This window comes from Rutidosis leptorrhynchoides, chromosome 8, assembly GCF_046630445.1.
Source record: "Rutidosis leptorrhynchoides isolate AG116_Rl617_1_P2 chromosome 8, CSIRO_AGI_Rlap_v1, whole genome shotgun sequence".
Lineage (NCBI taxonomy): Eukaryota > Viridiplantae > Streptophyta > Magnoliopsida > Asterales > Asteraceae > Rutidosis > Rutidosis leptorrhynchoides.
The window spans coordinates 171,032,836-171,045,586 of record NC_092340.1 but is presented as its reverse complement, the minus strand read 5'-3'; the positions used below and the strand labels follow the sequence as shown (position 1 = coordinate 171,045,586).

Genomic DNA, 12,751 nt, shown 5'->3' with positions numbered 1-12,751 from the left:
TGATGATTAACTACTAGAAAAATACGTTCATAATAGTGTGTGTGTGTTGAGAGAGAATTGGAAGTGAAATGGAGTGAATGATGAGTGGTAATTGGTGAGTGGTGAGTGGGGTTAAAAGGAGTTCTAGTTAGTTGACTAGCTCATGGTAGAAGTTAAAATTGATTAGTCATACATGACATAATCAAGAGTGGAATCCCATGCTAGTTCCTATTGGTATATACTCATAGTAAGTACGTTTTGAAGCTGTGTATAATACGGGTAAGAATACGACTAGAATTCTTGATGAAAGAAAAGAATGGAAAAGTAACTGTAACCATTTTCGTTAAGTATGAGTGTTTTGATATATGTCTTGAAGTCTTCTAAAAGTATTTTAATACATCTAAATACACTACATGTATATACATTTTAACTGAGTCGTTAAGTCATCGTTAGTCGTTACATGTAAGTGTTGTTTTGAAACCTTTAAGTTAACGATCTCAATTAATGTTGTTAACCCATTGTTTATTATATATAATGAGATGTTAAATTATTATATTATCATGATATTATGATATATTAATATATCTTAATATGATATATATACATTTAAATGTCGTTACAACGATAATCGTTACATATATGTCTCGTTTCGAAATCCTTAAGTTAGTAGTCTTGTTTATATGTATATAATTCATTGTTAATATACTTATGGAGATACTTACTTATCATAATCTCATGTTAACCATATGTATATCCATATATATATATATATCGTCATGTCATTTTTACAAGTTTTAACGTTCGTGAATCGCCGGTCAACTTGGGTGGTCAATTGTCTATATGAAACATATTTCAATTAATCAAGTCTTAACAAGTTTGATTGCTTAACATGTTGGAAACATTTAATCATGTAAATATCAATCTCAATTAATATATATAAACATGGAAAAGTTCGGGTCACTACATTGCGACTCAAAAATATATAAAGAACGTTAAAATCTGACGTACGGTTAAAAAGATACAATTAAAACAAGTTTTGGAATAAAAAATAAAGTGTGAGTTATTGAAAAATAAAGTTAACCAAGTTGTCGGGATGCGTGTGAGGTCTGGAAATATAAAGTTAACCAAGTTTTCGGGATTGTCGAGTTATTGAAAAAAGCATATAAGGATCGTTAAAAACCGACGTGTAGATTTTGAGATACGAATTTATTAAGAATCGTATAATAAAAACTTATATTTAAAAATAATACTTATGGTAAATGGTATTATTATTTAATAATACTTTAGATAAAACAATTATTAAAACTTAGGACATAATTATTTTATTAATTACTCATATTACTAAATGATTATTAATATAACTAAAATCTATTATGTTTATTAATTTTATTAATAAATTAATAATTATTTATGTTATAAGTTAACTAATATTTAATCAATAGACATAATAATCTAACTTTATTATTAATATTTAACTATTAATTTAAAATACTTATATTATAACTAATATTTCATCATTAATTAAATAGATATGTATAATATATATATATATATATTCATATCATTGAAACATACTATAATGTAATTAAGTTCATTTAAATTAATTAAGCTTATAATATAACTTATATCATATCAAACAATATTAAAATGGATAATATTGAAATTAAGTATACATTAAATATCAAAGTTGACTAGAGCTGACTTTTAGCTGACTTTTCAGGTTGACTTTTTCGTTTGACTTTGGTTGGCTTGAGTTGACTTTCTAAATAAGGAAACTTTCAAAAAAATAGGAACCTTCTAAATATGGAAATTTTCCTAAAATAAAAAAAAACATACTAAAAGTGGAAACTTTCTAAAAATGGAAACTTGTTAAAAATAGAAAGTACACTTAATACTTATTCAAATCTTTTGTCACTTAACTCTAAAACCACTTCAAGCACTATGACTATCATACTATGACCCGACCTAAGTTAGATATATTCTGACCTATTTTATTATTTAGGTTGGAGTTTAGATCACTCTTGATCTACTTTATTCGTGTACTTGTTAGCTCTTCAGTGCATTTTAAGGTGAGTTATAGTCCCACCTTTTTCTACTGTTTTAAATCTTTTTGGGATGAGAATGTAACATCCCGCATTTTTTCGTCAAATTATTTTAACGCCGTCTTTTTTTTATATAATATTCTTCGTATCGAGATTCGTAACCTCCGTTAGCTAACATTCATAATATTTTCGTTATTGGATTATAACTACTCCCGTACTCTCGTGTAATTCAAAATAATTCGTTTGGTTAATTCCCGCACCCGACTACGAAATTGAGGGACCGAGGTTGCTAAATGACCAAAGTTTTGACTAGGTCAAATGGTCAACCTTTCACCACATCCACTCATTCATCTCTTTTCTCTCTTTCTCTTCTTTTTCATACTTCCATTTTTCTTTCAAGAACACCAACAAAATTCATCATCTAATTTCGGATTTGGAGGCTAACATCAAAACAAATTACATATTTGGAATCCTCTCTTCATCCTCTTCGACTTGATACCAATTTCATCTCATTTGGGTAACTTTCTAAAATCACTAGATTTTGTGTTCTTGATGTTTTTGAATTATAAAAGTGTTAATTAGTGTCTATGGCTCGTGTATAACATGAATATATGTTTTGTTTGTTCGATTTGTTGATTTGAGTAACTAGTTTGAACACTTGAAAATGGGTTTGCTTAATCTTTGATTTTGGAAGATTAAAGGTTGTTAAATTGTTAAAGTTCATGTTTTAATTGTGTTACTAGTATCACTAGCTTCATTTTGATGTGTAGGTTGATTTTTAAAACTTCAAAAACATGATTTATGATTTTGTGATCCTTGATTAGGGTTTGATCGTTCTTGAGATGAACTTTTTGATGCTTGAATGCCATGAAATGTTAATTGTAAGTGTGTAGTTGTAATGTATGTTTCATTACCTTCAAAACGGCATATCACATGTGTGAATTGGATTCCCGAAACTTAAAATGCATTTTGTGAGCTTGAAACTTGGAAAATGGACTTTAAATGATCACTTGATGAGAAATCGGTTATTTGAAATGATGTTTTTGTTTGATGAAACATGTTTAGTTGTATTCCTTGTCAAAAGAGCTTTCCAACGATATAAAATACGAGTCCTAAGTGTTTACGGTTTGCAGGTTGTGCTTATTTGAATTTGGAATTGGGACTTGAATAAATTCAGCAGACCAGGTACCAGCACCCGTTAAATGCAGCGGCGCGGCAAACCTTGGTCGCGCCGCGGCATATGCCGTGTTTGTGTTCTGACCTACATGGTCAAAATTCGAAAAATGTTTGCTATGCTACGCACCTCCGATTCACATGTAACTTGTTCTAACATGCTTATATATGAATAAAAACTTCAGAAAAATAGTTCGGGACCCAACCTGAACGCGTTAACTTTTTTGTTGACTTTGACCGACCAAAGTTTGACTTTTTGTCAAACTTAAACAAATGATTATGCAATCTTTCTAACATGATTCTTTACTTGTATCTTGCATGGAACTTGACAATTTGATTCACATGCTATATAATCGAGTCGTAACGAGCCATAGGACTAATTGAACATCTTTGACCGATTGTGTTTATCGTTATTGATACAACCCTATTTGTTTAGGTCAAGACTAGCTTTGTCTTTGCACGCGTTTACATGTTGAAGTACTTTATTACTCTTGCACTCAAGGTGAGATCATAGTCCCACTTTTACTCTTTTTAAACTTATATTTGGGATGAGAAAACATAAACGTTTCTTTTTAACCAAGTGAACACAAGTACATGAAAACAAACATTCTACATACGAGTTTAGAACGAAAGCCTCAATTCGATTATCATTAGTTACACTTGCAGGGTGTAAGTGTAGGCGTGAACTTATGTTGTATGGCCATATGGGTTTGACAAACCCTCATCTCGGACGGTTCGCTACCGTCCACAGATGAAATATATTTTCGAAAAACATCGTTGTTCTAGCACTATTAATGGGGTTCAACGGACGGAATGTTAAGCCTTGATAATTGGGTGCTCGTGAATATTAACTTTTAGAATGTACTACTATTTTATCAATGTTGCAAATCTTGTGGTTCGACTTACTCTTACTCACTTATTTACTTAAACCTATGATTTCACCAACGTTTTCGTTGACAGATTTCTATGTTTTTCTCAGGTCTTTGAACGATATGTGAAACATGCTTCCGCTCATTATTTTGATACTTGCATTGGATGTCGAGTATATGTGCATACGTGGAGCGTCTTTTGGCTTTCTTTAAAACTGTGTCGCATATGTTTCACTTGTACTTATAACTTGTAACGAAACTTTTGGTTGAACAATTATTCTAAACTTTGATACAATATTTACTTTGAAATGAATGCGACATATCTTTGGTCAAACGTCATGTTAAAGACCTCTGACCACTCAACGGGACCTAAGTAGTCGACGCCGTCAATTGACGATTTGTCGGGGTCGCTACAGAGAATACATGCTTTTTGTTTCACATATTAGACACAAGTAATCAAAAATGATAAATTATTCATTTGTGAGTTGAACAAAAATATACCTTAGCTTGGTAACTTGTAGCTACGGGCTCTGTACCGTAGGCGCGAATCCTATTGATAGATCTATCGAGCCTGACCGCCCCATTCCTTCCAAGTCGCGCTAGTTTTCAAGAGAATGTATAGTCCTTCGTTAGAAGATACATCTGTTCAGTGTATGATCCATAAAAGGGTAGATAAACCGAGTTAAGTTGGGTTACCAGGTGCTCACGGGATAAATGTAATAATATTTTAAGACGTTTCTCAACATTAAATCTTGTGGTCTAATTTAATTCAAGTCATTTTATTAAACCTATATCTCACCAACATTCTTATGTTGACAGTTTACTCGCATGTTTTATTCTCAGGTGATGATTGATTATTTGCTTCCGCTGGCTAGAGAGTCTGCATATGGTGTCGCAGATTTCAATTAAACAATTATTACTATTGCATTCACTTTTCATGCATTTTACTATTGTGGATATTAGTTGACTTTTTGGTCAACATTTGTTAAGTTTGGTTTGACTTTAAAACTTTTAAAATGTTGGATTTCCTTTTGAGTAATCTCTTTCAATAAATGAATGCAATGGTTGTTTAAAAATGTTCATGTAGAGTTTTCGATCAAGGTTATGGGACCAAGTAAACGTTGGTCGTCAAGGTTAATTTAACAGGACGTTTCAGTTGGTATCAGAGCTTTGGTTGTAGGGAACTAGGCGGTCTTAATGTGGTCAACCCTAGGTCAATAGGGTGCATTAGAGTCTAGTCTACAGCCTGGCCTTCTTTGTTATAACATTATTGTGCATTAAATGAATATTTCGGTATTAATTATAAGTTATAACTTATCATTCTCTCTCTTTTATATATATGAATGTGATTAATATTGTGTTATCCTGTTCTGAAGATCATTCCTCCTCGTGAATCTACCGAAGATCGTTTTCAACGGTTGTTGGCAGAAGGGATCGCTGCTGCCACTGCTGCTATGACCACAGCTCTTCAGAATAATATCAATAACAACAACAATGGCAATAATGGGAATGGAAATGGGAACCAAGATGGTTGTTCTCACAAGACCTTCATGGGAAGTAAGACTCAAGAGTTTTGTGGTACTGAAGGACCAGTTGGTCTTTCACGTTGGTTTGAGAAGTTGGAATCTATATTCCGAGCTAGCAGGGTCCGAGAAGAGGATAAGGTGAACTTCGCCAGCTGCACTTTGAAAAATAGTGCATTGACCTGGTGGAACAATCATGTTAGTGCTATTGGGAATGATGTGGCATATGGCCTTACTTGGGAAACTTTCAAGCAAAGAATGATCACCCACTACTGTCCGAGGGGTGAACTTAAGAAACTAGAGACTGAGCTAAAAAATCTGAAAATGAAGGGAAATGACATTGATGCTTATGATCAGCGGTTCTTTGAGTTGACTCTTTTGTGTCTAAATGTTTTTCCTACCGAAGACCTCAAGATCGAGGCTTATATTGAAGGATTATCTGAATTGATTGAAGTTGGTGATGAATCCAGTGAACCTTAAACTATTGAATCTAACGTAGCTATGGCACACAAGCTAAATGACAAGATTTTGAGTAAGGTAAGGAAGATCTCGCCTGGAGAAACTAGCAATGAGGTTGCTAAGAAAGATGAGAGCGGGAAGCGAAAATGGGAAGGTAACCGTAACTTAAATCACAATTAGCATAAGAGGCATAATAACTCGGGTTCTAAGCAGGGTAATCAGCATCAAACGTGCCCCAGATGCTACAAGAACCATACCGGGTACTGTACAGTTATGTGTTCCAAGTGCAACAAACAGGGACACATAGCCCAAGATTGCAAGAGCTCTGTTTCTAATACTGCTGCAAAGGAACCTACTAATGGGAAGGATAAAGTTGTTGCACAGAGGGTTTGTTATGGGTGTAGAAAACCAGGGCATTTTATCGATTCGTGCCCGGATAAGAAGAAAAATGGTGGGAATGCACGTGGTAGAGCGTTCAACATTAATGTTAGAGATGCGGAAGAGGATCCTGAGTTGGTTACTGGTACGTTTTCAGTCAATAATTTACTGGTTCATGTTCTATTTGATTCTGGTGCGGATTTATGTTTTGTGTCTAGCAAACTAAGTCCTAAAATTATCACTCCATTATCGACCTTAGACAGAAGGTATACTGTAGAGGTAGCGAGTGGTAAATTACTTAAGGCTGAAAAAGTGTATCGTAATTGTAGTATAACTTTGGGTGATAGAAGTTTTGAATTAGACTTGATACCTATTAAGTTAGGAAGTTTCGATGTAATCATTGGTATGGATTGGCTATCCAAGAATCGAGCCGAGATTGTTTGCTATGAGAAGGCTATTCGTATTCCTCAAGTAGATGGAAAACCGTTAATGATCTATGGTGATAGGAAGTGCAATCAGTTGAGCCTCATTAGCTATTTGAAAGTTCAGAAGTATCTCAGGAAAGGGTGTCACGCTATTCTTGCTCACGTAAGTAAACCCGATCCAAAAAAAAGACAGTTGAGTGACATAGCAATCATCCGCGACTTTCCCGAAGTGTTTCCTGAAGATTTACCCGGACTTCCACCACACCGAGCGGTCGAATTCCAAATTGATCTAGCACCGGGTGCTGCTCCTGTAGCCCGTGTGCCTTATAGACTTGCTACATCCGAACTCTAAGAACTTGCAAGTCAACTATAAGATTTATTGGAGAAAGGTTTCATTCATCCCAGCTCTTCCCCGTGGGGAGCTCCTGTTCTGTTTGTCAAAAAGAAAGATGGTTCATTTCGTTTGTGTATTGATTATCGTGAATTGAACAAGCTTACTATTAAAAACTGTTACCCTCTTCCTAGAATTGATGATCTGTTCGATCAACTTCAAGGTTTGTCTATTTATTCTAAGATCGATCTTCGTTCCGGTTATCATCAACTACGTGTTAAAGAATCTAATATTCCAAAAACCGCTTTCCGCACCCATTATGGTCACTACGAATTCCTTGTTATGCCGTTCGGATTGACAAATGCACCTGCTGTGTTCATGGACCTCATGAACCGTGTGTGTTGACCCTATCTGGACAAATTCATTATTGTTTTCATCAACGACATTCATATTTATTCCAAGAGTGACGAAGAACTCGAAGAACATTTGAAGTTGGTACTTGATTTGTTGAGGAAAGAAGAGTTGTACGCTAAGTTCTCTAAGTGTGATTTCTGGTTAAGAGAAGTTCAATTCCTTGGACATGTTGTTAGTAAACAGGGAATACAAGTTGATCCTGCCAAGATTGAGGCAATTGAGAAGTGGGAAATTCCTAAGACTCCTACACAGATTCGTCAGTTTCTAGGGTTGGCAGGTTACTATAGAAGATTCATTCAAGATTTCTCTCGTATAGCGAAACCTCTGACTGCTTTAACGCACAAGGGGAAGAAGTATGAGTGGAAGGATGAACAAGAGACTGCTTTTCAAACTCTGAAGAAGTGCTTTTCAAACTCTGAAGAAGAAGTTGACTACCGCTCCGATATTATCACTACCTGAGGGTAATGATGATTTTATTGTTTATTGTGATGCATCGCGTCAGGACTTTGGATGTGTTTTGATGCAGCGAAAGAAAGTCATTGCGTACGCGTCACGTCAGTTGAAGATCCATGAACAGAATTATACAACCCATGATTTAGAGTTGGGGGCTGTTGTATTTACGCTTAAGATTTGGAGACATTATCTTTATGGGGTCAAAAGTACAGTGTACACTGATCACAAAAGTCTTCAACATATCCTTGATCAGAAACAGTTGAATATGAGGCAGCGTAGGTGGGTTGAGACGTTGAATGATTATGATTGTGAACTTTTATATCATCCGGGAAAGGCCAATATTGTGGCCGATGCGTTAAGTCATAACGAGAGGACTGAACCTCGCAGGTTTAGGGCCTTGAATATGACAATCCGAACTAACCTCGCTAGGCAGATTCTTGAGGCATAACAAGAAGCCTTGAAGGAGGAGAATTTTGTGAACGAGAAAGTCAAAGGTATGGCTAAGAAGTTTGAGGTATGAACCGATGGTACTCGGTATTTTGCTGGACTCCTTTGGGTTCCGAAGTTTGGTGATCTGCGATAACTTGTTTTAGATGAGGCTCATAAGTCTAGGTACTCTATTCATCCTGGTTCAGGAAAAATGTATCATGATCTTAAGGAGCTGTATTGGTGGCCTAATTTGAAAGCTGATGTGGCTACATATGTGGCTAAGTGTTTGACTTGTGCTAAAGTTAAAGCTGAACATCAGAAACCGTCCGGACTTCTGGTGCAACCTGAGATTCCCGAGTGGAAGTGGGAAGGTATTACGATGGATTTTATTACGAAGCTACCAAGAGTTATGGGTGGTTATGATACCATTTGGGTTATTGTAGACCGACTCACAAAGTCAGCTCATTTCTTGTCTATTAAGGAAACAGATTAGATGGAGAAGCTTACTCGTTTGTATTTGAAGGAGATTGTTTCAAGACATGGTGTTCCCTTATCTATTATTTCAGACCGAGACAGTCGATTTACATCGAGGTTTTGGCAATCTCTACAGGAAGCTTTGGGAACAAAGTTGGATATGAGCACTGCTTATCTTCCACAGACGGATGGTCAGAGTGAAAGGACCATTCAAACGTTGGAAGACATGTTACGAGCGTGCGTTATCGATTTCGGTAATGGGTGGGATAGATATTTGCCGCTGGCTGAATTTTCTTATAATAACAGCTATCATGCAAGTATTAAAGCCGCGCCGTTTGAGGCTCTGTATGGTAGGAAGTGTAGGTCTCCTATCTGTTGGAATGAGGTTGGGGATGCTCAACTCACAGGCCCAGAGATTATTCACGAGACTACCAAGAAGATCGTACAGATTAAAGAAAGATTGAGAACCGCCAGGAGTCGGCAAAAGAGTTATGCGATGTTAGAAGAAAAGATTTAGAATTTCAAGTCGGTGACCGTGTCATGTTGAAGGTATCACCTTGGAAAGGTGTGGTACGTTTTGGTAAGAGGGGAAAGTTAAGTCCTCGATTTGTTGGACCGTATGAGATTACTGAGAAAGTTGGACCCGTGGCTTATCGTTTGAAATTGCCACAAGAACTTAGCGCTGTTCATGACGTTTTTCATGTGTCTAATTTGAAGAAGTGTTTGGCCGAGGCCGATGAGACCATTCCTCTTGATGATCTTCCTGTTGATAAACAACTCCATTTTATTGAGGAACCTGTCGAGATTATGGATAGAGAGGTTAAGACACTCAAGCGGAGTAAGATTCCTATTGTCCGAGTTAGATGGAATGCTAGACGCGGACCCGAGTTCACTTGGGAGCGTGAAGATCAGATGAAGCAGAAATACCCGCATTTGTTCTCAAATGATGAGTCAACCCCTGCACCTGCTTAAATTTCGGGACGAAATTTCTTTAACGGGTAGGTACTGTCATGACCCTAATTTTTTCGTTAATTATTTTTTTTTTTAAGTATTTTACTTTTGTCAACTGGTATCCTTGTCATGTCATTTTTATGTGACTAGATTATATCCCATATAAATTAAATAATATTTCTATATTATTTATTAAATGAAAAGGTGTGTTTACGTGATAGTATGTTCCTACGTATGACGTTTTTACTCGAAGAATCGTCTCGGTTTTCAAACCAACGATTATATATATTCGTGATTTCTAAATCCGAATTCTTTTATGTGACATTCCTATGTCATTAGAAATAATAAAATATTCCTATATTTTATTTCATGAATTAATATTCTTCTCGCATATTTAAATCGTGTAACGTTTTTTCTATCCGATCGAGTTCGTTGTATCGTTCGGGCCAATGTGAAAAATCAAAAGTTGATGAATTCGGCCATTTTTAGCCAAACTAGGCCCAACTATTTTGGATGATCTATGGACTTATCATTTTCCTTTTAAATGGTATTTAGCCCACCTTATTTAAATTAATTAGATTAAATACTTTTATTGTGGATAAGATTAAAAAAAAACATTATATGTTACTCTCATATTCACGGCCGACCTTTTTAAAGGGATTAGGCCAAAACCTTTTTATATATTTTATTTGCTAGTCTTCTATTGTTTTTAGCCATGACCAAATTTAATTATTTATTTTAAGAGATAAGTGTTGTTTAAAAAAAAATATATTATGGAAATAAAATATATATCCCTCCCCATGGATCGGCCAAAATCCCATAAGTTTCTTGATTAGTATAACATAATCGTATTTCATTAGAGCAATTTAAACAAAATAGAGTTAGTTGTAGCACAAACAAAATAGAGTTAGTTGTAGCACAAATAAAATAGAGTTAGTTGAACAAAGAGGCAAACACTTAAAATGTATTTTCTTATCAAAACCATTTAACAGTGACCACGAGCTTGTCTTATTTCATTTAAAATAATATTTAGCCCACTAAACAATTTAATAAATTAATAAAATACTATAAGGATAAGATTTATATAAAAAAAATGAAAATGGATGATTCACGCCATGGTCGGCCGAATCCCATGGGGGATTAGTGCACATATCATTGTTTTTATTTTATTTTTGCAATTTATATATATACTTGATACTTGATTGATTTTATCGCACATTCGCAAAACTTAATCACAAAAATTTCTCTTTTCTCTTCTTTTCTTTTTGTTCGGCCGTAAGTACCACCCAACACCATAATCATTATTTTTCAATCTCATCTTTATAATTTTTGAACACCATTCAAGTTGATTAGTATATTCGTACTCCTCTCGATCCGATCTTCGATCCTATCCTTCTCTTTTCTTGATTTGAGGTAGACCTAAACTTCATCTTTTTCAGTTATTACTTATTATTATGTTATTTTAGTTGTATGATTAGTTATAGTGCTTGTGGATAATTTTTATGGTGTTTGGATAATTAAAAGATGTTAAAAACATGATTTTTAATGATTAAATAATTTGGACAGAATAATAAATATTTTTTTTCGGACACCTTGCTAATATTTTATGATGAAACTAACTTGCTCATTGTGATCCTCATGAAGAGTAGTGCAATTTACATATAAAATTTGCGTTAAACGGATGTATAGAACTCATGATATTAATTTTTAAAGTTTATATACATTATATATATAATAATAAATACAGCAGCTTTTGTCTCGAAAAACGTGACTGATCTGGACTGATCGGATATCACCATCATGTCGGGATCGATGTTGCGACACAAAAATATATAAAGAACGTTAAAATCTGACGTACGGTTAAAAAGATACAATTAAAACAAGTTTTGAAATAAAAAATATATGAAAATACGAACTGTGCAGAACCGACCTCGGGATGTGTGCGAGGTCTGGAAAAATAAAGTTAACCAAGTTGTCAGGATTGTCGAGTTATTGAAAAAGCATAGAAGGATCGTTAAAAACCGACGTGTAGATTTTGAGATACGAATTTATTAAGAATCGTATAATAAAAACTTATATTTAAAAATAATACTTATGGTAAATGGTATTATTATTTAATAATACTTTAGATAAAACAATTATTAAAACTTAGGACAAAATTATTTTATTAATTACTCATATTACTAAATGATTATTAATATAACTAAAATCTATTATGTTTATTAATTTTATTAATAAATTAATAATTAATTATGTTATAAGTTAACTAATATTTAATCAATAGACATAATAATCTAACTTTATTATTAATATTTAACTATTAATTTAAAATACTTATATTATAACTAATATTTCGTCATTAAATAAATAGATATGTATAATATATATATTCATATCATTGAGACGTACTATAATGTAATTAAGTTCATTTAAATTAATTAAGTGTAACAACCCAACCCGTTAACCAACCAAATACGCGTTAAAAAAAAATTTGTATACTCAGTGTAGTGCGCGGCGCGTACCACCCTCTGTGCGCGGCACGCACAGAGGCCTGGACAGTTCTGATCAACTTGTTCGTTTCACGCGAAAAGATCTTCGACTTCCCGACACAATTAGACCAAACGGTTTTCACAACACATTATAATAAGTAAAACTAACACGTTTTGATAATAAACAAGTTTTACGACACAGGGTCCACATCGGCCTGTTTTACGAGTTAAGTACGAAATACAATTTTTGACCCCAGTTTCTTACACAAAATAAAAGCCGAGCATGGCGATTGGGGATACGCTACCCAATCCTAATCCAAATCCAAAGCAAGTCCACTAATCCCCGCGCTCACCCGAGCCAC

General features: G+C 34.4%; 1 protein-coding gene across 1 annotated transcript; it reads left to right on the top strand.

Moving 5' to 3' along the window:
- The first annotated feature begins 6,087 nt into the window (after positions 1–6,087).
- On the top strand, positions 6,088–7,200 carry LOC139863940 (uncharacterized). Its single transcript, XM_071852541.1, has 2 exons — positions 6,088–6,199; positions 6,317–7,200. The coding sequence occupies exons 1-2, from the start codon at positions 6,088–6,090 to the stop codon at positions 7,198–7,200; spliced, it is 996 nt and encodes a 331-aa protein (XP_071708642.1).
- The last annotated feature ends 5,551 nt before the right edge of the window (positions 7,201–12,751 follow it).